General features: G+C 44.5%; 1 protein-coding gene across 1 annotated transcript in view; it reads right to left on the bottom strand.

Annotated features, from left to right (window-relative positions):
* The window catches only part of ATP8B3 (ATPase phospholipid transporting 8B3), a 379,813-nt gene that overhangs the window by 285,572 nt on the left and 66,981 nt on the right, over nucleotides 1-27,260 (bottom strand). Inside the window, exon 2 of the mRNA XM_086947162.1 lies at nucleotides 2,860-2,934. Within this exon, the coding sequence (XP_086803288.1) occupies nucleotides 2,860-2,914 (55 nt within the window). The 5' untranslated portion in view covers nucleotides 2,915-2,934. The remainder of the gene's footprint in view (nucleotides 1-2,859; nucleotides 2,935-27,260) is intronic.

Here is a 27,260-nt window from a genome sequence, read left to right on the forward strand (position 1 = left end):
AAACACTTCCTAATACGCTCATTGTATTGAAAACACGCACATTATTATTGTAGTTAAACACAAACACTTTTTTACGCACTAATTATATCGAAAACACCCACTTTTCAACACACTCATTGTATTAAAACACGCACATTATATTAAAAACACCCATAAAAAAACAAATTGTATGCAGAAGCTCTTTGCATGCAGTTGGCAAGGGAAAACTGAAACTGACATGCTCTTCACAAACCAGCCTTTAAAACTGCAACAAAGTAACAAAATGTAGAACTGCTCGTGTAAAACTGAAACTGACATGCTCTTCACAGTTGACGCACACGACCTAATCCAAGTCAAAGATCTGCGCGTTCACATCTCTTGTCTCTTGTCTGTTCCCCTTGAGTCCTTGAAAACTGAAATGATCACAATACGTCTCGCAGCGACGGATCGCTTTCGCGATCCGGTTCGCAGGTGCGAGACCTAAAAAGACATTGCCAATATTTAATACCTCTGCATAGGTAATACATAACAGTCATAGCCGCAATGCAACTGGTACAAAAGTAAGTAACATCTGTAATAAAAATCTCCCCAGTGCCACATCATTTATCTGTCAAATCTTCCATGTAAAGACATTTTAGAAATTCAGCCATTTTTCTCCAAATATCAGCTTATGAGTTCTGAAAATAAGCACATTTTCATCTCAAATATAAACTTTCACTTTTATATGCATAAATTAATTCAACCAAGCTAAATTCTCTAACTTAGTTGACTGGGCTGCACACAGGCAAGCTACTTACAGGTAGCTGGAGAGACACCAGTGGCTCACAAGCTACTCATTGGAATTGCCTGTGCAAGAGACACTAATCAAAAGCTGTAAAAAGTCACGAGAATAGAATTACCGGTTTAGAGAGCATCAAGCTAAGGTATCAGCTACAGTGTACAGATTCTAAACCCGCGAGTTGTTAAGCGTGGTGGTTGAGTGTTAGACTGTTCTGTTGGCATTGTTCCTTTCAACACCTTCTTTCAATGTACTGGGGACCTCAAAAGCGTGGAAACTATGGCAAAGAGAGAGGTTTGGAGCATGGATTTACTTATATGACACTCCAAGTGGCAACTTGTAACTAGGGGCTAGATGTAGGTAATTCCGATTTACCTACTCTTAAATACCGAATGTTACCGATTCGGTATTTAAGAGTAGGTAAATAGGAAGGAGGCAGATGTAGGTAATTTTTATTTTACAATTACCGAATCTGTAAGATTCGGTATTTACCGATTCGGTAAATACCGAATCGGTATTTCCCATTGATTTCTATGGGCCTTGAAGCCCATAAGAATCAATGAGAAATACCGAATCCTGCAAGGGGGAACGGGGTGTCACTTTGACATCCTTTAGCACCCCAATTCCAGGCTTGTGTGCCATGTGGCACACATACATGCCCTAAGGGCATGTCTGTGTGTCACATGGCACAGGTGTACATGCACAGATGTTCATGTACACCAGAATTCGGTATTTTACCACCCAATAGAATTGGGTGGTAAATACAGACTCCTAAAGGGCCTGTGGCACTCTTTGAAGTGCCAGCTACATCTGGATTTACCGAATCGATAAATATACCGATTCGGTATTTTACCGATTCGGTAAATTTACCGAATCGGTCAAATATAGGCCCCCTACATTAGAAAACCCTAATACCGGTCGGTAACGGCCGAATTCGTCCGTTACCGACCGGTATTAGGGCTCCTACATCTGGCCCTAGGCTCTTTCACTTTTGTATGTCTACTGTGCTCTCTAAAAACCAATATGCAGGGCCACTGGAATCATGTGATTATTTACGGCTGTGATGTTTTCCACATAATTATGGATTTGCCACATCTGTCACATAAGCCATCATCTGTGGCACAATTTGCCGGTTTGAACAAAAAAAATGGTTTCTAGCTCAACCAGATCTAAAGTTACTAAAAGCTCGTCAATGGGTTTTGCTGCTTTGTTGAGGGCCATTCGACAAGGTTCACAGGTCCCCTTTCTGTTTCTTATTTCTTTAGTTTGGTATCGAAAGGGTACTAACAAGGTGGCCCCTTTTCCAGAAAGTGTTAACATGTGTAAAAATACCAAAATATGTAAGTAATACTAACACAAAATATGCTGCATTATGTCTATTAACACAAAATGTGCTACATTATACCACATAATATCCCTTTTCTTGCCGCATAATTTGGTCTTCCGCTGCTGCATAATTATTTTGGTCTTCCCCTGCCTCCTAATGCCAGTGAACCTGCCTATGCATCGTTGAGTAGTATCCATGCTGGGTTTTGCTGCATAATTCAGGGCAGAGTTCACAACAAGTGGTTCATGATATACTGCACAGCACTGGGTTTCACTACAATAAGTCACTAGACATTAGTTGTGCTAGGATCTATAAATGCTCAGCACTGTGGTATACTGTACTGCACAGCTATACGTTGTTCATTGGCCTGACTAGTACTTTAGGGCAGATGCTTGTCTGTTTTTGAGTGGAGCAGTAGGGCATAGTTGCAATCATTCCCTATGTTTTCCTTTTCTCGGATCAAGCAGTTTTCTGTGTAATACACCTTACGCTGTGTCATGGTGTGCAACAGTCTATTGGCAAGGTTCCATTAGTGTTTATGAATGTGAGCCACGGCCACTCCACGTAACTGATTCATCTGAATGTAATAATATATGAGTATTTCAAGGCTAAAAACCACTACAAACTGTTAGGTGGAATTGAAAGGAATTCTGAATCTAGACAAGAAGGCAAACTATTTTGGCCGTGAAATAAATGGCTTCTCCCATTGCAATCACCCCGTGACACCCATCACAAGAATGAAAACACACGTAAGACTTTCTAATGATATTGTTACCTGGCTGCTTATCCTTCGCATCCGCCGGACTCCCCGAAGCCCCGCTTCCGTTCATCCTGAAGTCATCACCGGGCCCTGGAAAACAGCAGAGTAGACAAAGCATTGTTAGAAGAGGCCGTCAGCCAGCTGCCTCAGCCTAACCTCTGTACCTCAAAGCCCAGGGGATGTCTGTTCTAGGAGGTGTCTCCAGAGAGGGGCTGGAGGGGCCCAGACCCCAGCTCCATTTGTCCTGGACACCCCATATCTCTTTGTGTCTGTTGGGCCGCAGCTTGGTCAGTAAGACAGGGGAATGTGGGCTTCAGATTTCTCAACAATCACGCTGGCACCTTATGTCACAATACATATGAGACAAGCAGGATTGGGTGCATTAGAGGGGCTTAAGGGCAGTGGAAAGGGAGAGGGAACAGGTTGGGAGGGGTACTGCGTGAGAGAAAGCACCTTATTTTGTGAAATAACCTACATTTTAGAAATTTTTCTAAATAGAGAGAGGGAGATAGAGTGTGCGTGTTTTTATGTGTGTGTATAAAAATTTCTGGTGAAATCCAACAGACACCGCATCATAACTGACTGAAAGCACCTTTTACCCAACTATTCTCCCTCTATGTTTATTTAAGTGGGATGTCTTTGCTTATATATTTTATGATTCATCATGTCCTACAATGTAGTGCAGCTTCTTCTTTTCCTTTGTGTATGTAAAGCGCTCTGATACCCCGGTTCTAGCTAGCGCTATATAAAACTTTATAAATAAATAATAATAAAAAAATATATTTAACACAAAATAAATGTATTAGGGAGGTGTAATACCCCAAACAACCCCCCACACTCCACCCCGAAGCTATGCCCCTGCCCATGACAGCTACTCATTGCATCAGGAGGCGACACCGAAATACAAAGGGGCGCTGCATGTGCAACACATTAATTTGTCCAACCACATTTCATTGAAAGCAGTGTTGTTTGCTTAGGATGTTTACATTTGACTTATATACATAGTTATATATATATATATATATATATATATATATATGCACACATTCGTACAAAGTCAGAGTTTTATATATATATATATACCCAAACCCTCCTCCGCGTTTCAGCTTTACTTCCAAGCCTTGCTCACAGGAAAATAAAAGTTCATGCTTCTAGAAATGACCAAGTGTTTTAAAGACTCCTTAATTAGGTGTTCTGCAGAGCCTAAGTGCCATTTCCATGCGCTTGCGCAGAGAACATCAATCAGCCTGTTTATATATTCTGCAGCTTTGCAAATCCCTTTTTTCAAATGTTGCATTTGAATATCCATTCTTTTTAATATATATTGTAGGAATCCATGAATCTGAAACATTTCAGTTCACTTCCCTTACTCGTCTCCACGTTATATTATTCTTGGAGGGCATTCCGTCTTTAACAAGCATTGAAAATGCAATAGGTCGCGCCTTTGATTAAGTTAGAGCTGTTTTCTTTGCTAATGGTATTGTATAGCAAAGCAAATGGGTTTAACTTAATGAAAGGCGAGACATATTGCATTTTTAATGCTTGTTTTAAAGGCCTTTTCTTTTGTGTCTCTGATTACTGCTGTAAAACTACTGAATGACAGGAGGGTGCAAGTTCTCACACTTCATTGTGCCTACGTTGTGGGTGTTCCAGATTGGAGACAGACCCATTGTTGAATACCCTTTGAAACATTTTTTACAAAAATGCACTAAAACAGACTGTTCTCCGTCATACCACCCTGATTATCAGAGGTAACTTCCCTGATCATGAGAGGGAAAGAGCATCTCTGCCACCATGTTGTTTGATTTGGTAAAAAAGGTGAATACTTAATGAGTGCATCCGTTTAAAAACGCATCATTATTTATTTTTTATTGCAGAAAATTTTCAAACAAAATAAAAGACGGTCATAATTACTCTTGGGAATGCTCAACCACTTTTAATCACAGACAGTTATTTATAGAATTACTTCTTAAAGTGTAGCTTTTAAAAAAAATACATAAAATTAAGTTTAAAATAGAAAACAAAAAACAGGGATTTGAAAGGGTCATACCCAGCTATCACTCGGAGCAAGGGGGATGGGACACACCGCACTTGCCTTCAAACATTACAACTGAGTTAATGAAGAAGAGTAAGTAGTCTGTGGCCTCAGCAAGTCACTCTGCTTCCCCGCTCTTTACTAACTGTTCGCTTACTGCAGTTCATAGGGAGTTGGACCTTCATGTCATCCAGATCTCTGTAGCAAGCGTCCCTTTGTCACCAGGCCTCAGCTTTCCCCAGCCCCGCAGCAGCCTGGGTGCCATGGTTCCTCTGGATGGAGGAGCTAATTTGCACCCCACTATGTGGGGATATGGATGCACACACACGCACACACACCACCCCACTTAGACATTGTTCTGCTTTTGTAATTTATTTTATGCTTTCTCCCACTACAGCATAAGGCTGTGGGTAAGCCCATTTAGTTTTTCTCTGTCAGTGGTGATAGTCTGCCCAATCATAATGTTATCACACTCATAGAAATTAGTAGGGCTCGGCGTAGTTTGCGAAGTAGCGCTATGCGAAGCTACACATAGTGCACATCGCACTACGCGAGCTACGCATAGCACTACACGAACTGCGTAGTACCCTGTTCGCACTGTTTCTAGATGCCGATTGCACAGTCCGGATAAGCATCGGGCACTGTGCAATCATTGAAAACGGCATCTTGCACAGTGCGAGCTGTAGTTTTCTGCCGCTCAAGTAGATTTTTACTCGTGCAGCAGCTTTCTCAACGCGGACTGGAAGTTTCTCATCGCGAGCGGTCGCGAGCATACGCGACCACTCGCAATGAGAAACCTGACCTCCCCGCGTTGAGAATCTTGCCGGGAGGTTTATTTTCCACGCTCGCGATCGGCAACTTGATGTTGCTGATCGCAAACGAGGAAAAAGTCTTTCCGGGATGTCATTTTACTTGCTCGCAGTCGCCAACTTGACATTGAGGACCGCGAGCAAGCAAAAAATGACCGCTGCACTACGCAGTGTTTGCACTGTGCAGTTCGCGTAGTGCGAAGTAGCGCAAACTTTGCAAACTACGCGAGCATAGCGTAGTGCTTTGCCCAGGGTTAAAAATTAGCCCCTTTCAGTTCAAGGAACTTGTGGGCTATTTTGTGTGTGTGTTAGTGATAACATATGTACGTCATGTGGCTGTCATATTTGTGAATGTTTTTGAACCCATTCCAAGATCTTTGAATGTTATTATAAAGCTTTATTACAAAAAACTCAAAAGACCTCTACTTGTGTGATGTATGCACAAGCAACCTTCTTTGACTGTTTTTGTGGAACTTGATTACAGAAACATTCAAAGATGGGCACTTGTGCATTCCAATATGTCCTCATGCATGGGTACTCATTGTTTTTTGTAATGAAGGTTTACAATAACACAAAAAATTACTGGTAAAGCCTACAAGCTGGCAACAATCATCCACCCACTGGCTTTGCGAGTGCTTGTTTTAAGTTGAGATAGCTTCTTTCAAAGTGGGCCAGCTGCCTCCACTTTTAACTGAATTTCTGACACTTACAAATATATTTAACAGCTCTTTTGGAGTTTTAAGGTCTGATCTAGCTGGAGGGACCTGTAGTTCTCTCGAAAGGTTCATGGTTTTAAAAAAATGTAGCACATTCTCTTTCAGCCCTCTTCACCCATTGTCTCTTCAGTTGTCCTTCACAATTATGCCTGCCTCATGCATACGTTTGCAAAAAAAAAGACAGGTTTGCCAAGGTCAGACCTACTGACTTTTGCCAATGGCGTCAGTGGTACACGCATACACCTTTTCATATGTCCCTCGGAACTTTTCAGGCGGGCTTTCTGCCTTTTGAGACATGACACATTTAGGGCCCGATGTAGGTAAATCCCATTTACCGAATTTGAAATACCGAATTTTACCGATTCGGTATTTCAAAATCGGTAAATGGGATGTAGGTCCCAACATCTGGAATCGTTACCAATTCCTTACAAATTCGGTATTTACCGATTCGGTAAATACCGAATCGGTATTTGCTATTGCATCCTATGGGCCTTTGAAGCCCATAGGATTAAAGTCAAATACCGAATTGGTATTTACCGAATCGGTAAATACCGAATTTGGCAAGGGTGCAGGGGGTGTCACTTTGACACCCTCTAGCACCCCCAAAATGGGCATGTGTGCAATGTGGCACACAGACATGCCCTAAGGGCACGTCTGTCTGTCACATGGCACATGTGTACATGCACAGATGTGCATGTACACAGGAATCTGTATTTTACCATGGATTTGTATTCCATGGTAAAATACCGATTCTGTAAGCCATGTGCTGATGGAACATTGGCTACCTACATTGCATTTTCGGTAATATCACCGAATTGTTATCATTACCGAATCGGTAAATATTACCGATTCGGTAAATTTACCGATTCGGTAATGATAACGATTCGGTAAAATTACCGAAAATGTGCCCCTACATCTCGATAGCCCTTTACCGATCGGAAACGGCAGAAAATCGGTATTTTCGGCCGATTCCGATCGGTAAAGGGCTACCTACATCGGGCCCCTAATGTGCTACTGGAGACGTGCGTTCTGATTAGGTGACGGAATATATGGGGTGCTGAACGCACGGCAGGGACCCTTGGAACATAGTGATAGCAAACAGAAAAATAAGACGCTTGGGTGAGCCGCGATAGGATGGAAGGCGCTCCTAGCAGAACAGTGACATGGACCTAGGGGAAACCTCCATTGTCCAGCAAGCAGCACAGCTGTTATTGGTGCCTCCTACGTAGAGCACCCCCTACCCAACATATGATAGTTACCACACACAGTACTTACAGAAACGGGGCAGCCATAGGGCCACCGGGGGAATGAAGGCACTACAGAAGAAGTCTTGGAGCCTCTGGGTGCTCTTTGAAGGGGGTTCATCGCCGCCTATGCCTGTGGCAGCCTTCTCCGGGGAGGGCTGACTTTGCCCTGGTTCTCCTCCTCATGAAACATGCCGCTGCCAAGAAGTAGATTTGCACTTCAGGTAATGAGGCCGCTGCTGTAATGTTTAATGTTTCCATCTGTCCCTTCCTAGGAAGTGATACATGTCCCCCTACATCCCCCATCCCTTGTGTTTTATTGCCGGTCTTCGAAGGTGAATAGCAATGTAGGAAATTCCATTAAAAAGATGCATGCCTATTTGTTGGCTGAAGAAAAACTAGAAACAAGCCGTGATGTGAGCGTGCGAGGCAGAGAAGAGACATACCATGCGTGCGCATATCGCCTGTCCGTGCGCGCACATGGTTTGTCTCCCTTCGCTCACCAAAGCCACAACAATAGAGTCTCCCCAAGAGAAGCAGCGCATGCGCCTTGTTCGCTAGCCGAGACCTAAAAAGCAGTGGCCAGCTAGTCAGGCCCCCTGACATCCATAAACCACACAACTTTGCTCTGACTCGGGGGCCCCAGGCCCTAGCAGGGTGGCTTCAAAGTGGCGGGCTCAGAGCCTCCCACCTTAACATCCAGCAAACCCTCCTCCGAAAAAGAAGGAACTTGAAGCCAAATTCCAGGGAATCCGGGCACTTTTATTCAATATAAATTAATTTGGCATGCAGCATTGATGTCTGTCCCAGCGCGTTTCAGCTTTACTTCCAAGCCTTGCTCACTGGAAAATAAAAGTTCATGCTCCCAGAAATGACCAAGGGCCAAATGTAGGTATCCAAATACCGGTCGGAAACGGACGAAAATACCGATTTTCGTCCGTTTCCGACCGGTATTTGGATATTGAGATGTAGGAGCATGTTAAATTACAGAATCGGTAATTTTACTGAGTTAGTAATTTTTCCGATTCGGTAAAATACAGAATTGGTAAAATTACTGAATCTGTAATTCAACAGGTAGGTAGCACTGTAATCAGTGCTACAAGGGTTTAAGAATTCGTTATTTACCACCAACTAGAAGTTGGTGGTAAATAATGAAAACCCTTCAAAAAGCGTTTTTTTTGCTTTAAAAAACATGCCATGTTGCTGACATACATGCCCTAGGGGCATGTATGTCAGCAACATGTGCACCCATGCACAATTGAGGGGTGCAACAGGGTGTCAAAGTGACACCCTGTCCCCCTTGCAAATTCAGTAATTTTACCGAATTGGTATTTACCGATTCGGTAATTGCCATTGATTCCTATGGGCCTCAAGGCCCATAGGAATCAATGGCAATTACCGAATCGGTAAATACCGATTCGGTAATTACCGAATCATTCCGATTCGGTAATTTCAAAAGTGAAATTACCTACATCCCATTTACCTACTCTTAAATACCGAATCGGTATGATTCGGTATTTAAGAGTAGGTAAATCGAGATTACCTACATCTGGCCCCAAGTGTTTTTAAGGCTCCTTAATTAGTTGTTCTGCGTAGTCTAAGTGTCGTTTTCATGCGCTTGCGCAGAGAACATCAATCTTCCTGTTTTTATATTCTGCAGCTTTGCAAATCCCTTCATTCAAATGTTGCATTTGAATATCCATTCTTTTTAATATATATTGTAGGTGGCCCTTTCAGTTTTTTAAATTCTAGTTCCTGCCTATAAAGTCCCTGCAACCTTTGGTTTTTAAAGGGAATTTCTATGTTTTTTTATCTAGTACTCGCGTTTGCAGATTGGTGGAGAAAAGGGCGGGGTCTCCGTCTAGCTCACTGCAGTCCTGCTGTGTGGGACTTACTGGAAGTAACCGGAGGGGTTCTTGGCCCCCAAGGACCCTCAGCTTTCAAGGGGACTTCATCCTTCAACCAGTAGGGCACCAGGAGGCACGTTTGCAGAGTGGTGGAGAAAGGAAGCGTTGCCTCCGAAGACCTCTTAGCAATCCAGCTGTGTGGGGCTTACTAGAGGTAACAAGAGGGGTTCTGTTCCCCCAGAACCCTCAGCATCCAAGGAGACTTTATCCCCCAACAAGATGGGCATCAGAAGACCCCTTTGCAGAGTGGTTGAGAAAGAGGACTTCCTGAGGCTGGCGTTTTTATAATTATTTATTTTTATTAGGGGTGGGGGGCTTCAGGGCCATCTCCCCAGGCCCATTTCAGCCCCGGGACCCTATTCCTTAGGGCAAGGACTTTTTTGCAAAGGGAGAGTCGAGCTGCAAGACCCTGCCCCCCTGCCTATTTTGACCCCAGATGCCTCATCCCCCAGGTTCAGACATTACCAAATGGGGAGAGGGACCACGGGGCCACCCTCCCTGGCCAACCAGGGCACCCACTCACATCTGTTTGGGACCTGAGGGGGAGCTTCAAGGCCCCACTGTACCTGCAGCTTCCTGCCTCCTGTGGGAGCCATCATTGCTTTCAGATATAGGGAGCTTCCTCTGCATGAAAGCAATTCTGCTCAGCTTCCAGCTAGCGATGCTCTCGCTTGCTGGAAGCGGAGCATTTTCTGTGACTTGGCAGGCCACAGAAAGCAGCTTTGTCCCGGGTGGGCAACCCGGGACATAGCAAAAGCCAGCCCTGGGGTTGGGGGTGGTGATGTCCTTGTCCATTATTGGCTCCAGGAGGGGGGCTGCGTGGCCCCCCTCCTTAGTTAGAGTACAGCCTGCCCCGGGAAGGTGGCGGTCCCCAGGGCTGAAAACCACCCAGTAGAGGGACAGTGCTGCCCTCCACCCATTTTATTGATTTTGGCCCTGGGGAGGTGCTAGTCCCCAGGGCCTGTGGGGTCTGTGAGCCCTACCCGTTGCAAAAGTAAACAGCCCTGGGGATGCGGGGGCCCACGAAGCGCCCGATTTCTTTTTTATTAGCCCCAGAGAGGTGACGGCCCCTGGGGCTGCTTAAGACCCCCCACCCCGCATTATATTGACAAATAGCCTCTGGAGGTCATTACTTATAAATAAGCCACAGGGAAGTGGCAGTCCCTGGGGCTGGTCCACAAGACCCCCTCTATATATTTCAATATTAGTAGCCGCATGCCCTCCGCCCTGGCTCACTCAGGGACTAAATAATAGAGGGAGCCTGCGCTTCTCTTTTTTTTATTATTCAGCTGGAGTCACAGCTCCAGTGCGACACCCACCTAAAACCTTTTATTTTTACCTGGTGGGGTCCCTCTGCGAACCCCCCCCCCCAGAGGCCTAGAGGGTGAGGGTATACTCTGCCCCCTTCTCTCTTTTTTTTATGCCTTACTTTGGGACTCGAGTCAAGCCGATGCCCAAGATGGCAGCCAACACTTCCTGGTTTTAAGTGTTGCCAGCCAATCAGATTTGAGCGCAGGGACTGATGGATCCTCAGAGAATCCACATTCCTATATATACAAATTGGGGGTTTCCTTAATATTTCCAAAGCTACTGAACAGATTTAGGCCAATGTACAAAAAGGGGGCTTCCTGGACCAACAGCTACCTTTCTGCCAAATTTGGTGTAATTCCGTACAGCAGTTTGGGCTGTAGCCGTGTTTGAAGTTCCCATGGGAATAAAAAATGGGACATGCATGCTTTTTGACCCCACCCTTTTTCTCGCCCCATGCTCTACAGACCACCCCAAAACTTTCCATGCGCAACAAGAATAACCAGGGCACTTTTTGGGGGAAAGTTTGTGAAGATTCGTCAAATGGCGCCAAAGATATAAGCAAGTAAAAAAACGATTTTCCTGTTGAAACTAGGTCCTAACTATAACTACCTACTGGCGCGTGCCATTAGGTGATATATATATATATATATTACTCTCCAACTGGTAATACGGCAGCGCCTCTGCCTCTTTTCCCAGCGCACAAACAACAATAATCGTCCGGAGTCAGGCTTGACAAATAACTTCTTTTATTTTGTCATTAAGGTGCAGGGTGCAGGAATCATCAAACAGACGCGTTTCGGGCGCGGACGCCCTTGCTCACTGTCAGCGAGATGTATATATATATATCCACACAGGTTCTTGTAAACAATGCAGCAGTCTCGATCCCACCGCAGCACCGCCAAAGAACAGGAGACCCAGTTTTTCCGTGAGTAAAAGTTTTATTCTGCAACGGACAGCATAACGTTTCGGCCTCGCAGAGGCCTTGGTCACTATATATAACAATTACCCTTTCTATTATTACATGTCATTATCTGAGTCACTCTCCTCTTCTGGGGGGGGGGTGCATATATCTCCTCTATACATATTCCACTTTCCTCATATTCTAATCCATTTTGTGGGATATTTACTATTAATAAATGTGGCCTTCTCCGCTACCATAACAACAGCCACATCATTACTCCATTGCATCACAGATGGCATATTTTCGGCCCCCCACTTTTGCGCAATGTTCCTCTTGGCTATCATCATGCCTGTTGTTGCCCATTGTTGTTCGGCGTGTGTAAGGTCCGCAGGTCCCCACACATTCAAAAGACAACATTTAGGCTCCAGCGGGACTTGTTTCCCTGTTACCTCTGTAATGGTCCTCATCACTGACTCCCAGTGCGGCCCCAGTTTCATGCAGCTCCACAGGGTGTGGTAGAAAGTGCCCACGTCCCCACACTGTTGTAGACAACTCGGGTCAGGGGACCTTCCCATCTTATGTAGAACTACCCTGATGTAGTAGGACCTATGCAGTATTTTGAACCGTAGTCTGGAGGAGATTGCCACCTCCTTAGGTGATGTTACGGCGTCTCGCCAGTCAGGGTCATCCATGTCTCCCACCTCTAACTGCCTGGTTTCCCTAAGTCGGTCAAGCGGATCTGCAAGGTTATTGATGATTTTTTTTATGTTAGTTAATTTGCTCGCTTGTACAAGTGGTCTGTGAGCAATTGGTCCTCTAGGGGTGACGATTCTCGGCAGGAGGGAGGACCGCCTCTATGGCATGTTTTATTATTTGCACATATCTAAACTGTTCCTTCCGGGCCATTTTGTACTGATCTTGTAGATAGGTGAAACTGACCACCTCTCCATTACGCCAAAGGTCCCCCAGCCGCGAGATTCCAAACAGGTCCCAGTTTCGAAACCCTTTGCTGTTGCCTAATGTTCCTAATCGGCCTGTGTCCCATAGGGGCGTGTATTGTGTTGTGTAAATCTGCCCGTCCATCCCAGGTGTCTGTTAACCGTATGCCATATACGAACAGTATGCATCGCTGGGCCCATAAGGCTACTGGTTCTGCGATGGGCGTAAAGTGCTCTATTAACCCCTCCAACCCCCAGGGTCATTCTGTCCAGGTGATATGTGGGGTCTGTATCTGGTACCTGCAGCCATTGATTAATTACTGTGAGTTGCAAGGCCCAATAGTACGCCTTTATGTCTGGCAGGGCTATCCCGCCATCGTATCAACTCCCGGTCAATTTGTGTGCGGCTAATCTGGCTGGTTTGCCGTCCCATAAAAGGGCCGCAACTTCGGAGTTCACTGCCATAAAGTATGTGTCGGGGACTGCATACGGTGTGTTGTGAAGGACGTCAAGGAATCTGGGCAGGCCAATCATTTTAAAGAGGGCCACGCTGCCCAGCAGTGTGAGCAGTAGTGCCTCCCAATGTTTGATGTCCCGTTTCAGTCTTTGCAAGGGGGGCTGTAGGTTGAGAGTAAATAAAAAAGGAGTCTTGGTCTGAGGTAATATGGGTGCCCAAGTACTTAAAACTGTTCATGACTATCTGAACCTTACAGTATCTCGGCAACCGTGGGGGTGCTACATGTAGGACGTATAGTACCGATTTGTCCCAGTTAATGGCATATCCTGATACCGAACAGAACACTGCACAGATATTAAGAATAGCGTGAAGAGATGTGTAGGCGAGGTGATATATAGTAATACATCATCAGCATAGAAGGATATACGGTCCTCCCATTCCTCCCTCCACTTTAGACCTCGTATCATAGGGTCCCACCTTATCCAGGTCACCAATGGTTCTAGGGCTAATGCAAATAGTAGGGGCGATAGTGGACAGGCCTGTCTCGTCCCTCTACCCAGGGTGATTTCCTTTGATATATGACCATTTACCACTACATGCGCTATGGGGTCGGTGTAAAGTAAGTGTACCCATGAGCAAAATTTTGGTCCGAATCCTAAGTGGTTGAGTACCGCGAGTAGGAAAGCCCATTCCACCGAATCGAAGGCCATCTTTGCATCCAATGACGGGACTGTGGCGTCTTCCAGTATAGTGTGTTTTCTGCCCAATACGCTGTGTAGGCTTCTTAGATTTAGTGCATTGTTTCTACTGGGCATGAAACTGGACTGGTCCGGGTAAAGCAGTTTGGTGGGATAGAGTGCAAGTCGAAGCGCCAGTGTTTTCGCTAATATTTTCCCTTCTACATTAATTAATGAATCTTGCTGTTGACTCTTGCCGGGCGTGTGAACAAGGGTGTGTTAGCCCGAAACGTGTTAGGCAACAATTTAAGATTTTCTGTTGTATGTTGTGGTTCTGTAGTAGGGGATCTCTGTGTATAGTCATAATCATGTGAATTGTCCCGCCCATGTGCGTGGACCCCGGAGCAATCAAAATAGTCTCTTAAGTTCTTAAGTTGTCCTCTTCTGCAATCCTGCATAGACACTTAAGAGAAAATAATGACAAATAATGCAGCCTGCAATTAACAAGGCTACTCTGGCCAGTACTTCATCCTGAAATGTAAAAGGATAGCCAGATAACACTGAAATTTAAACATTCTGCTAAGTTTCACACATAGAGAAACCCCCTTCACAAAAATCCTTTGTCATGATAGAGAGGAAGGGTTGGACAGACAAGCCCCCATAGGCTGCCATTATGTTAAGAATACCGTGCCTTTAAGGAACACATCCAGAGACCCTCGGTATCCAATGATGCACAGCCAAAGGCTAGTTACTTTCAGTTCTTTTTTCCGGCTCCTGCTAGCAGGTCCCTGGAGCATTGAGCTCTACGTTTAGTGGTATATCTTCAAATATTTTAGTTTTTTTATAGTTTGAGTGTTTCACTCGACATCTGAGGCCTTTACCTTCCCTTTGCTTTCTTTTTGAGGCAGTTTAGCCACTTTTTTCTTGTCAAAATGCCATCTTTATTTGTCAAGTGCCCAGAATGTGGCAGGAAGTAGGCCAAGTCGGACTCTCACAGGGTTTGTATACTCTGTCTTCCTTCATCTCATGTTCCTGACTCCTGTGTCATCTGCATGTCATTCTCCAGGAGGACCATGCGTGACAGGGAGATGATTCATTTTCAAGGCCTGGAGCAGAGAAGACAACAGGCTGCAGGTGGGACATCTGGGCATGTAGAGAGCCTTTCCTCTTCCACAACCCATGCGTCGGCCTCAGGGGGGCTCCCCAGTCAGAAGAAGGCTCAGAAGCAACGCAGGTCCCGGTCGCCATTGAAGGCGAGAACGTCAACATCGAGGCCAGGTATGACTACCATATGCTCCCCATCGACCCAGGGCTCTGGGTCTAAACGACATCGAAGATCAACGTCGAGGGGAAGGACGTCGAGACCTCGGACGAGGTCGATGTCGAGGACTTCACAGACAACGTCGACACACCATCGCCGTCGATCTGAGTCCAGGAGACATCGGCGCTCGCCGTCGAGGCAACAGCCCCGTTCGTCGACGACGTGAAGATCAACGCCGTCGAGGAGAAAGTCGACGTTGAGAAGACAGTCGACGTCAAGAAGGAAGTCGACGTCTAGAAGAAAGTTGATGTTGAGAACAAAGTCGACATTGAGAAGCCATCGGAGCTCATCGTCGAGAAGCCTGTCACCCTCTGTGGTCAGCAACTCCACGTCTGGGAGTTCAAGGTCAAGACGGTGTCGATGGTCACCATCCAGGGGCACTGCTTCCAGAGCTTCCTGTTTGAGGCCTGCCTGCAAGCGGAGGAGGGTGATTCATACCTCGGAGTCTGAGTACTCCAGGACCTATTCTCCAACCAGGTCACCGGAATCAGCTCAGCCTGTAGCTTCTCGTCGGTTGCCGCTGCGACCTAGGACACCTACTCCTCCTCCTTCTCCTCCTCTTCCTCCCCCTCCTCCTCCTCCACGCCTGCCCACTCCTCCGCCTTCGCCACCACCGCCGCCTCCGCCTCAGCTGCTTCCTCGGCTGCAGGCGGCTCCACCTGTGCCAGTGGTCCCGGCGGTGCCAATAAGGCCAAGATCTTGATCCCGGCCGAGACATCGCTCTCGCAGCCGGCACCGGTCTTCAACCAGATCTCGCTGTCATCATCATCATGAGTGGTCACATTCCAGGTATACTAGGGGCACGGAGTCCTCTAGTGCAGGAAGATACTCGCCGACTCTGTCAGATTATCCACCTCCGAGGGTGTCACCGGTTGATGACATTACCACGTTTCAGGAGGTTCTGGTAAGGGGTGCGGCGAAACTGGACATTGCGCTGTCCCTGCCTGCCCCCTCCACGTCTGTGGTCTTTGAGACATTACAACGGAAGCATATCTCTCGTCCTCTGGTACCCGGTTTGGAGGAACCGGCGATGGAGTTGTTCCTGACGCCTGCCTCAGTGAAGTCAGCTCCCTCGAGACCTCAAAATAAATACAGGCCCACGGACTCGGACCCTGCATTCCTGTGCGTGGATCCCCCTCCGGATTCTGTCATGGTGGAGGTGAAGAAGCAGCACGCTATGGCCCCTTCGACCACTGTTCCACCGGACAAGGAAAGACATAGACTTGATTCTGCATGGAGAAAAGTCTGCAGCACTGCAGCCACTTCAATGAAGGCAGCAAGCTTGACGGCTGTCTTGGGCCGGTATGACTGTTCCTTATGGGAGTCCCTTCAACAGTTTGTGGAACTCCTGCCTAGAGACAAATGCGAGGACTTTCAGGAGGTTCTCATTGAGGGTCTGATGATCTCCAATCAGATCATCAGTGCGGCTGCGGACACCTCTCTCCTGGCTGCCCATGGATATTGTCATGGTGTGACTCTGCGGCGCCATTCATGGTTGGGTCTCACCTCCGTGAAACCGGAGGCCCAGCAATGGATCGCTAACCTGCCATTCTCAGGTTCCACCCTCTTTGGTTCCAATGCGGATGAAGAAATGGCTCCTATGAAAGCGGAGGTTGAGACCCTCAAGGCTGTTGTCTTGGAGATGCTGAAAGAAACAGCGTAAGAGTTTCCGCCCATACCAACGGCGATACTCTTCCCAACAGTTCCAACGCGGACAGGGACGTCAGGCTGGACAACAGCAGCAGCAGTTTCAGCGGCAGCTCTTTCAAAGACGTCAGAGAGGCAGGGGCAACCAGCAGTCCACATCAGGAAACAAGGGCCCCTCTGGTTCCAAGCCCTGAGGGATTACTTACCCTCGTCTGTTACCCACTCCAGTGGGGGGAAGCATTCAAAATTACCTGGCAGAGTGGAGAAAAATAACTCAGGACAATTGGGTGCTGTATTTTGTTCGCAATGGATACTGTCTATGTTTCATCAGTCCTCCTCCATCTATTCCACCAGTTTGTTCACAATACCTGTTGCGCGAACTTCAAGTGGAGGCCGATACCCTGATAAGACAAAAGGGCAATAGAACTGGTTCCTCCTCCTCAAAGGGGAAAAGGTCTATACTCTAGGTTCTTTCTGGTGCGCAAAAAGGACAAAAACGAATTCTGGCCCATTCTCGATTTGCAGCAAGCCAACAAATGGATTCGCAGAGAAAAGTTCCGGATGCTGTCCCTGCACCAGATTTATCCTCAGCTTCATCAAGGGGATTGCTATGCTCCATAGATCTGCAAGACGCGTACCTCCATGTACCCATTGCAAGGAAGCATCGGATGTTCCTGCGGTTCCTAGTCGGCACCAATCGCTGCCAATATAGAGTGCTTCCATTCGGCCTGAAGTCTGCGCCCAGGACTTTTTCAAAGTGCATGGCGGTGGTTGCAGCGTACCTGAGGAAGAACAAGGTGTTCGTCTATCCGTACCTGGACGACTGGCTGATCAAAGCCTTCACGTTTCAGGAAGCGCAGCTACATTTCAACAGGACGGCTGTTCTGTTGAACCAATTGGGCCTTCACATCAACATGTGAAAGTCTGTCCCGACTCCTGTTCAGTATCTACAGTACCTGGGAGCCTCCATCGATACACTCCAGGCAAGCATGTGTCCTTCGGAGGAGCGTTAGCTTAACGATCCTTCGGAAGGCTCAGTCTCTGATGTCCGTTCCTTCTGCGACAATGAGGACGGTGTCCTCTCTCCTGCGTTCGATGGCCTCTTGCATCTTTCTCACTCCACATGAATGCCTCCACATGCGGCCTCTGCAGGAATGTCTAGAGGATCAGTGGGACTAAAAACGAGGGGGCTAGAAAGACAGGATCCAACTGTCGCAACACACTGCTCAGTCCCTGAAGTGGTGGTGTTCACCTCACAATCTCCTCAGAGGGATTCTGTTCCACAAGGAGATAGCGGCTCAAACCATTCTGACAGATGCGTCTCTCCAGGGCTGGGCAGCACATTCAGACTACCCTCAGATACAAGGGACGTGGTCCCAGACTGAGTCCACATATCACATATCACATCAACTTTCTGGAGCTCCGAGCAGTTCACTAGGCGCTGAAAGCCTTCCAGCCATCGTTCCACACCAGTTTCCTGCTTGTACAGACGGACAACACAACAACAATGTATTAACTCAACAAGCAGGGGGGCTCAAGATCACGCACATTGTCTCGGGAGGCGCAGACGATCTGGAACTGGTTGATGGTCAGGGGCCTGACGATCACGGCGACTCATCTGCCAGGTGTGCGAAATGCTCAGGCAGACGCGCTCAGCAGGCTTGTTCAAGAAAATCACGTATGGGTCTTAAACAACGAGGTGTTAAGGAGCATCTTCGCAAGGTGGGGCACTCCAGACATCGATCTGTTTGCCACAGCAGAAAACAGCAAATGCCGAGACTTCGCCTCCAGGTTTTACCAACCGGGGACGCTGGGGAATGCACGGTGGATCAACTGGTCAAACAGCTTTGTCTACGCTTTTACACCCATTCCCCTGATACCGGCAGTGTTGATCAAACTGTCCCAGTCCAGGGCCAAGATGATCCTCATTGCTCCGGAATGGCCTCAACAGTGGTGGTTCACCGACCTCCTACATCGGTCTCTCCTGCCTCATCTTCCGCTTCAGTGTCGGCCAGGCCTTCTCACGAAGCTTGGATTGCAGATGGTGCATCCCTACGTCTCGTCATTGAGTTTGGCAGCATGGCTCCTGAGCTAGTGCAGTATGGACATTTAAATCTCTCTCAGAACTGCATGGAGATATTGAAAGAGGCAAAAAGACCATCTACAAGTACTTCCTATTCATACAAATGGAAGATATTCTGCATTTGGTGCATGTCTAAGGGTGCAGACCCTACATTCTGCAAGGAGGATGTCATTCTCCCGTACTTACTGCATTTGGCTCAATCTGGCCTTAACTTTCATTCCATTAAGGTTCACCCAGCAGCTTTAACTGCGTATAGCAAATGCCCTTCACAAACTTCCTTTTTCCAAATCCCAGTCATCAAAGATTTTCTGGAAGGTTTGAAGAAAGTGTGTCCTCCCATTAGGTGTCCTTCGCCTCCATGGTAGCTTAATGTGGTGCTGTCTAGACTAATGAAAGAGCCTTTTCCTTTTAGGCCTATTCATAAGGCTTCTCTACAGCATCTATCCTGGAAGGCAGCTTTCTTTGTAGTTATAACATCGGCTTGCAAGGTGAGTGAGATCCAAGCTCTTTGTTGCCAAGAGCCTTATACTGTGTTTCATGCATCTAAAGTTGTCATGAGAACTCACCCAAAGTTTCTTCCTAAGTTGGTGTCCGATTTCCATGTGAATCAAACAATCACTTTGCCTAAACTTTTTCAGCATCCTTCCTCTCCGGCGGAGAGGTCCCTTCATTCCCTTGATGTGAGAAGGGTGTTGAAATTCTACTTAGATAAGACTAAGGAGATTCGGAGATCGGATCAATTATTTGTTAATTATGGATCGGTCAGGACTGGTCTTGCTACCTCCAAACAGTCCATCTCTAGGTGGATTGTGTCCTGTATTCAACTGTGTTACCAGGAAGCTAACAAGACTCTAGGGGGTAAGCCTCAGGCTCACTCTACCAGGGGTAAAGCTGCTACAGCGGCTTTGCTGCGTAATGTCTCCATTGCAGACATCTGTAGGGCTGCCACTTGGAAGTCAGTCCATACCTTTGCTAAACACTACTGCCTGGATTCTGATGCCATGACAGATGCTCAGGTTGGGCAGGCTTTGCTGAGAAATGTATTTGCATAGTAGTGGTTCTGTCCGTTTCTTCCACCGCTGGGTTTGGTTTGTGGGGATGGCCTTGCCATTCTATTCACATGATTATGACTATACACAGAGATCCCCTACTACAGAAGGAGTAGTTTATTACATGTAACTCCAGTTCTGTAGTAGGGGTATCTCTGTTATAGTCATAAGCAACCCACCCTCCTCCCCGGTGGATGAAACAATAATATCCTGAATGCTACAGGCCTGGCTTTATACACCTTCAAAAAGAACTGAAAGTAACTAGATTTTGGCTGTGCATCATGGGATATCCGAGGCCTCTGGAGGGTTCCTTAAAGGCACGGTATCCTTTAACAGACACATAATGGCAGCCTATAGGGGCTTGTCTGTCCAACCCTTCCTCTCTATCATGACAAAGTATTTTTTTGACGAGGAGTTTCTCTATGTGTGAAACTTAGCAGAATGTTTACATTTCAGTGTTATCTGGCTATCCTTTTTCACTTCAGGATGAAGTACTGGCCAGAGTAGCCTTGATAATTGCAGGCTGCATTATTTGTCTTTATTTTCTCTTAAGTGTCTATGCAGGATTGCAGAAGAGGACAACTTAAGAGACTATTTCGATTGCTCCGGGGTCCATGCACATGGGGGGACTATTCACATGATTATGACTATAACAGAGATACCCCTACTACAGAACTGGAGTTACAGGTAAGAAACTACTCCTTGGTGGACCTCCATTAAAGAATCAAGACCCGCCTGTGAGTGCAATTCCTTCTGAGGACAACCTTTATATATATATATATATATATATATATATATATATATATATATATATATATATATATATATATATATATATATATATATATATATATATATATATATATATATATATATATATATATATATATATTTATATTTGTGTGTGTGTGTGTGTGTGTGTGTGTGTGTATATATATATATATATATATATATATATATATATATATATATATATATATATCTCCAAGCAAATCCTGCCCGTCCCTCCTCTTCGGAGATTAGTTGCACACAGCTCGCAGGCACGGACCTCACAAAATCTCCTCAAGCAAATTAAGGACCTCCACACAAAGGTTTGTAATGAAGCAGTGCAAAGTATTTATTCCGGCATAGGGAGCTTGGTCACATGATGCGTCCATTAGCTATGACTACATTTAAAGTGCTCTGAAGTGAATAATGTGCACTATTAGCCTTCGAAAAAAGGCTCAATGCTATCTATACACATAAAAACACAGATCAGAACAATAGCCAAGAAATGCACAATAATAATATTGTTCGTAAAAAAACATACTCGATACTCTAATATGGTAATTTGTAAGCAGTGCAACTAAATAATACATTAAAATGATTCAATTCATTATGGTCTCTGTGTGCAAGAATACGCAGATGATAGAAAGTGCTACGTACATAGTCTAACACAATATTAAAAATATTGTATATTCATATGGATGTGCAAATACGCTATTCAATAAAGTGCCTAGTGCATATAGCGATATCGACAATCTATATTGCATCAGATTTGTTCATATGAATGTGCAAATACGCTGCTCTAACACAATATTAAAAATATTGTATAGTCATATGGATGTGCAAATACGCTGCTCAATAAAGTGCCTAGTGCATACCACAATATCAACAGTGGATTCTTGCAATGTGGAATAGACCTTCACACAGTAACTGTTTAAAAATATAAACCATTTATCAATTCATGTACATTATTACGAACTAGAACTATTTATAAAATCGACCTATATCACAATCATATTTACAAAAAATATAAATGTCACACAATTGTGGCCATCAATCCATTGTGAACATCAGTGCTAGAGATCAAATGCTGACTTAAAAATGCTAGTGCATACGCATCATTACGTTTCATCAGTGCTCTGGATATTAGAATCCAGTCATATATATATCCGTATATATAATTGATGCCAAATGCAGTTACAAACTCATATATACATGCCGGGTCATGACGTGTATCCAGAACACTACTCAGAAACTGCTTTATTGCACTAAATAGATGGGTGAAAGCAGATAGATCAGTTTCCCCACTATCTGCTATTAACAGTACTAATGTTAAAAACAAAGAGAATAAATCATCACTAGCGGTTAATTCACACGCCAGTCAAGTTGGAGAGGAGGTCGATGATGTGCAAAATATAGCTAAGGCTGATGTCTAATGTGTGCAAAAAAGTGCTGTGCAAAAAACGCTAAAAGAAAGTGCATATAATATTTCTGACTACATAGCAGCGGAAGCAAAAAACATATGTTCAGAATTATACACCAAGTCGCTTGAGCCCAAGCAATACTGTGCAATAAAAAAGATCACTATCTCTAAAAATAATTACAAGCAGTTGAATAAAAACCAACGAGATTTCAGAATAAATGACAATTAGCAGACTGACTTCAGACATTATAGAAAGTTAAGTAAATCCTCATTCATATTTTACCCATTAGGAGCTCCAGTATCTAAAGCAAGGATGAATTGGGATTCTCTTTGTCTCAACATTTTATCACGGTCCCCCCCCCCGGCCGGGGTTAGGAACCGATCCCAAAACAGTATATTCGAGATCCTTAAGTTTATTGGCATGGACTGATCTAAAATGCCTAGCCACCGGGTAATTATGGTCTGAATTTACAATCGCCCTGACATGCTGAAGGATACGCTTATATACCGGTAACTTGGTGCTGCCTATATATTCCAAATTGCAAATGCAGCGTAGTTTGTAAACAGCGTACTCAGAACGGCATGTCAGGTGCTCCTTGATGGCAATTGGTTTCTCACTAAAAGCTGTAACATAGTGAGTAGAATTTTTCGCAAAAGTACCAGCTCGGCAGGACGTACATTTAAAAAAACCTGGATTCATCAACCAAGAATTTTTTGCTGTTACCTCAGGCATCGATTTAACCAGGGCATCCCTTGTAGAGGGTGCCCTCCTGAAGGTGATAGCTGGCAGATCTGGTAGAATAGGCCTCAAAATATTATCAGTCATGATTATTGGCCACTCAGAATATATAATTCTACGAATAGACTGCTCCTGCACATTGAAGGTAGTAATGAGCCTGACTGGCTGTACTGCGTTATCAGCTACCATAGTGGCATATATCTGAACCGATTTTGATTGAAGGAGAGTTTCCCTTTGAATGGCATTAGCTTTATTAAGGGCCGAGGTCAATAGTTTTTTAGTGTAACCTCTGTTGAAGAATCGTTGGAAAGCCTCCATTTGACACTGTCTAGATACCCTTTCTATGCTGCAAATGCGACGTATGCGAATAAATTCACCATATGGTATGCTGTTAATTAAGTGCCTCGGATGTGAACTCTGGGCATGCAGGATGGAGTTACCGGCAGTAGACTTACGATGTAGCATAGTCTGCAGTACTCCTTCTTCAACATATAACAATACATCCAGGAATTCTACTTTAGTTTTGTCAATGGTTGCGGTAAATCTAAGGTTAAGATCATTGATGTTAATATCATTGACAAACTGTATAGCTTCATCCTTAGACCCTTTCCATATGAGACAAACGTCGTCAATATATCTCCAGTAGTGCGCAATGAGATTCCACCAGTGACCGTGGGTCGTTCTGAGAACATGCTTCTCCCACCAACCAACATGTAAACATGAATGGCTGGGGGAGAAGCATGAACCCATCGTGACTCCACGCAACTGCTGGTAGATCTCATTATTGAAATGGTAAAAAATAGTGGTTAAACATAATTCAATTATTTGCAGCAACATAGCATTATGTTCCCTCATAGAGATATCACGCTCATCTAGAAAATGTTTGGCAGCTCTAATGCCATAGTTATGGTTGATACTTGTGTAAAGGGACTCAATGTCCATCACAATTAAATAGAAGTCAGAACTCCAAATTACTTCCTTGACCTTGTTGAGAAAATCAGTACTGTCTTTCAGAAAAAAAGGCAAACTGTTCACATGAGGCTGTAAAAAATAATCAACATATTTGGACACATTTTCGTTATTGCTACCCTGGGCAGAGATGATAGGCCTGCCAGGCACCGTTTAAGTAAGCTTATGAACTTTTGGAAGGAAATAAAGGACTGGTGTAATGGGATATTCATTAATTAGAAAATTAGTTTCTTCTTTGGCAATCAGTCCATTCCTCCGCCATTGATGTATTTTTTTGCGTGTTGATTCTTCAGCTTTCCTCATTTCAAATTTAGTTGACTTTTTTGTAGCACGCTGAGTCCTTTAAATGTCGATCAGTCTCAATCAAATAATCTTTTTTTGACCATAAAACAATGTTCCCACCTTTATCGGATTTATTGATGATCATATCCGATTTGTTTTGAAGTTTTTTTATGAGAATATTGTACTGTTGATTCCGATAGTCTCTTTTATGTGATTGTGTCATAACTGTTCTATTTAGAGTTTTTAATTCCATGATCACTCTATCACCAAAGACATCAATTGCATCTCTAGGCATAAGAGGCAAAAACGTGGATTTTGGGCGAAAAGGACTGGAAATAGATTTATATACATTAATCACTTGACTGACAGTTAGTATTTCCCCTTCATCATCTTCATAAGCTAGATCATATAGCACTTGCAAATTTGGATTGTCTTTGACCTGTATTCCTTCAACAGTATTAGTAACTGTTGAGGCGGCTGTTTTACCTTGAAATGTATCAAGTTGAAAGTACTTAATCAATTTTATTATCCTGATAAATTTAAATAGGTCAATCCGAATTTGATTATAAGAGAAGAGATTTTTTGGGCAAAAAGATAATCCCAATGAGAGAAGTTGTTCTTCAGTTTTGGAAAGTGTTAAGTCAGTCATGTTGATCACCGTGTTGAAGAACCGGGTTTTAGAACCCAGCAGCGCCAGGGATAACGCTCGATGTCTTCGGATTCCCCTGCCTCGGCAAACAGAGACACGGGACACTTCTTGATGATGTCAAAGACCAAATTTATTGGCTGCAACCAGGAACAGAGGTCTACGAAGCACAACACGGTGGTTCGCTAGAGACTGCACACTTTCAATGAGCGAAGCATGGTCTTTTATGCCAAAAATCACATTCCAGGCTAGCATCGGTAACATACAAATTAACCAATCACAGTGTGACATTTCAAAAGTAGTGCATGACGACAATCCCATTTTCCGTTGTCCAGCCCATCAGAAATGACCAAGCACATTCCAATATCCTGTTCGATCAGGCCGGACAAACCCATCATAAAACCTCAACCCAAATCAGTGATTAAGCCATAAAGGAAGGAGCAGAAACAGATGGAAGCAAGATAGAAGGGTGGGTGCAGTGTACTATAAACTTCGGCATGTCCTGCTCTTTGATCTTTATCTGACCAGCTGCTTAACAAGGAACTGGCTCAGCGAGGTCAGCCTCGGGCAAGGGAGTCAGTTCGGCCAGGTCATTCAAGAGTCAGCTAAGGTGTACGTGTCCCAAGGACTCGCTCGGCCACAGTCATCGGCCTATGTGAGGGCAACCACACAAAATGGCTGCCGTACACAAAATGGAACCCGAGAGTTCAAACGAAATCCCCGAATACGTAGTGTTCTCATTGATCGATTAAGACGAAAACACTCGCACACACCGCACTCGAGATTTGCGGTCCGCTGATACCCAAATCGTCTATATCCGACGACCTTTATTGAACGGGTTCAGAATCTACGAACCACTTGCCCTCGAACTACGGAACTACAGAGTTCTCTGTATTGGTTATTATTTTTTCCAGGTCCGCTTTGCAATGCCTCTTGTTGGAGGCTTGCTTGTGTCTCACCCTTCTCTCACGCCTCCTTTTGCTTGCTGGTTTCCTTGCATGTACAGAGGTTTGCGGGGGTGCAAGGAATACCGCCGGTCCTCGCTAACAAAATTCAGTTCAACCACTAATGAAAAATTAATTGTTGCTGTTTGTAGTGAATTCGAAGTTACAGGCCTAATGTCATCAGTATCACTGGTTGATGTGAGAGAGGCAGAGCCAGAATCACTTTGTATCGGGGTGGTATGAGTACTACTATTAGCTTGCTTGCCTGAAAATTTGCCCCCTGACAATGCTTGACGTTTGTAGTTATCATATTTGCGCGTAAATGTAAAAACTCTCCCTGTGGCATAATCATTTTGATCTCTTGCAAATTTGAAGATTTTACGTTCTTTAATCACATCTTCATGTTTTTTGATGCGCACATCGATTTCCTTTTGGCCACAAAATCAGCTTCACCCAAAGCCTCCAATTGCTCATTGATACGTTCAATTTCCAATAACAAAGCATTACGGTCAATTTCTGCATATTTAATTAAAATGTGAATCATATTCATAGACTCCTGCAAATTATTCTCAGCCCACTCCTGTAGCATGGCTCGATTCTGGTTTTCAAAGGTGGGAGCAATTAAAACACAAAGAACCCTCGGTACTCTGTTAGCGTCTCTATATTTCTCAAGTGACTTCTTCTCCCACCATTTAGACAGTTCATTTCTCAACAGCTTTTCATATATATATATATATATGGGTTTTATTTTCTTTATTTACTTACCTTGCATTGTAAAGGTATATGCATGGTAAAGGTTTGCGTAGTAAAGGCTTGCATTGTAATGGATGTGTAGTAAAGGCATGCACTCTAAATGTTTGTGTGGCAATGTCATACAACCTTATATTTAGAATGAATTCAAATGGAAACCCTTGATTTCACGTGACCAATGGTTATCTTGAAAAAACTGGAATTGATCCATCCCTTCAATATTAACGATTACCAAGTCTGCTCAAAGTTTGTTAGCCTATCGAAGGAATCACCCATAAATGTAGATGAGCAGCTTGTGCATATAGCAGAGTCCGCGCTATCTAAACAGGTGTACACAACCAAAATCATATGCAAAGTAGCAGGCTAATGCTGAAAAGCATAAGCTAATAATTGCGTCACTTGGAGAACACGCTCATCTCTGACGTAAACCAAATGGTAAAAGCGTGTAATGTTGCAAATGGTTATTGCCAACCCTGGCAAATCTTAAGAAATCCCACAATGGTTGCTATGCTTTCAACATTACCAAGTTTACATGAATATAGTAACTTTACCAACAGATTTCTGTTGCATTCATCTTTAATGCTAACAGAATGGTTAATCATAAGATATGCTATGCGGAAAAAAAAATAATGTTCTCCTCATGCGCAATAATATTGCAAAAAGAAAGATTCAGAAAAACGGTACACTTGAAGAGAATACATCTGTTTTTTAAAACTTTGCTGGCAGAAATAAACTTTGGACTCCCCTGGTCAAGATGACAAAAGTTAATGCATGGATTAGGTAAATACCTTAAGTAGAAATTG

Source organism: Lissotriton vulgaris, chromosome 12 (assembly GCF_964263255.1).
Source record: "Lissotriton vulgaris chromosome 12, aLisVul1.2, whole genome shotgun sequence".
Classification (NCBI taxonomy): Eukaryota; Metazoa; Chordata; class Amphibia; order Caudata; family Salamandridae; genus Lissotriton; species Lissotriton vulgaris.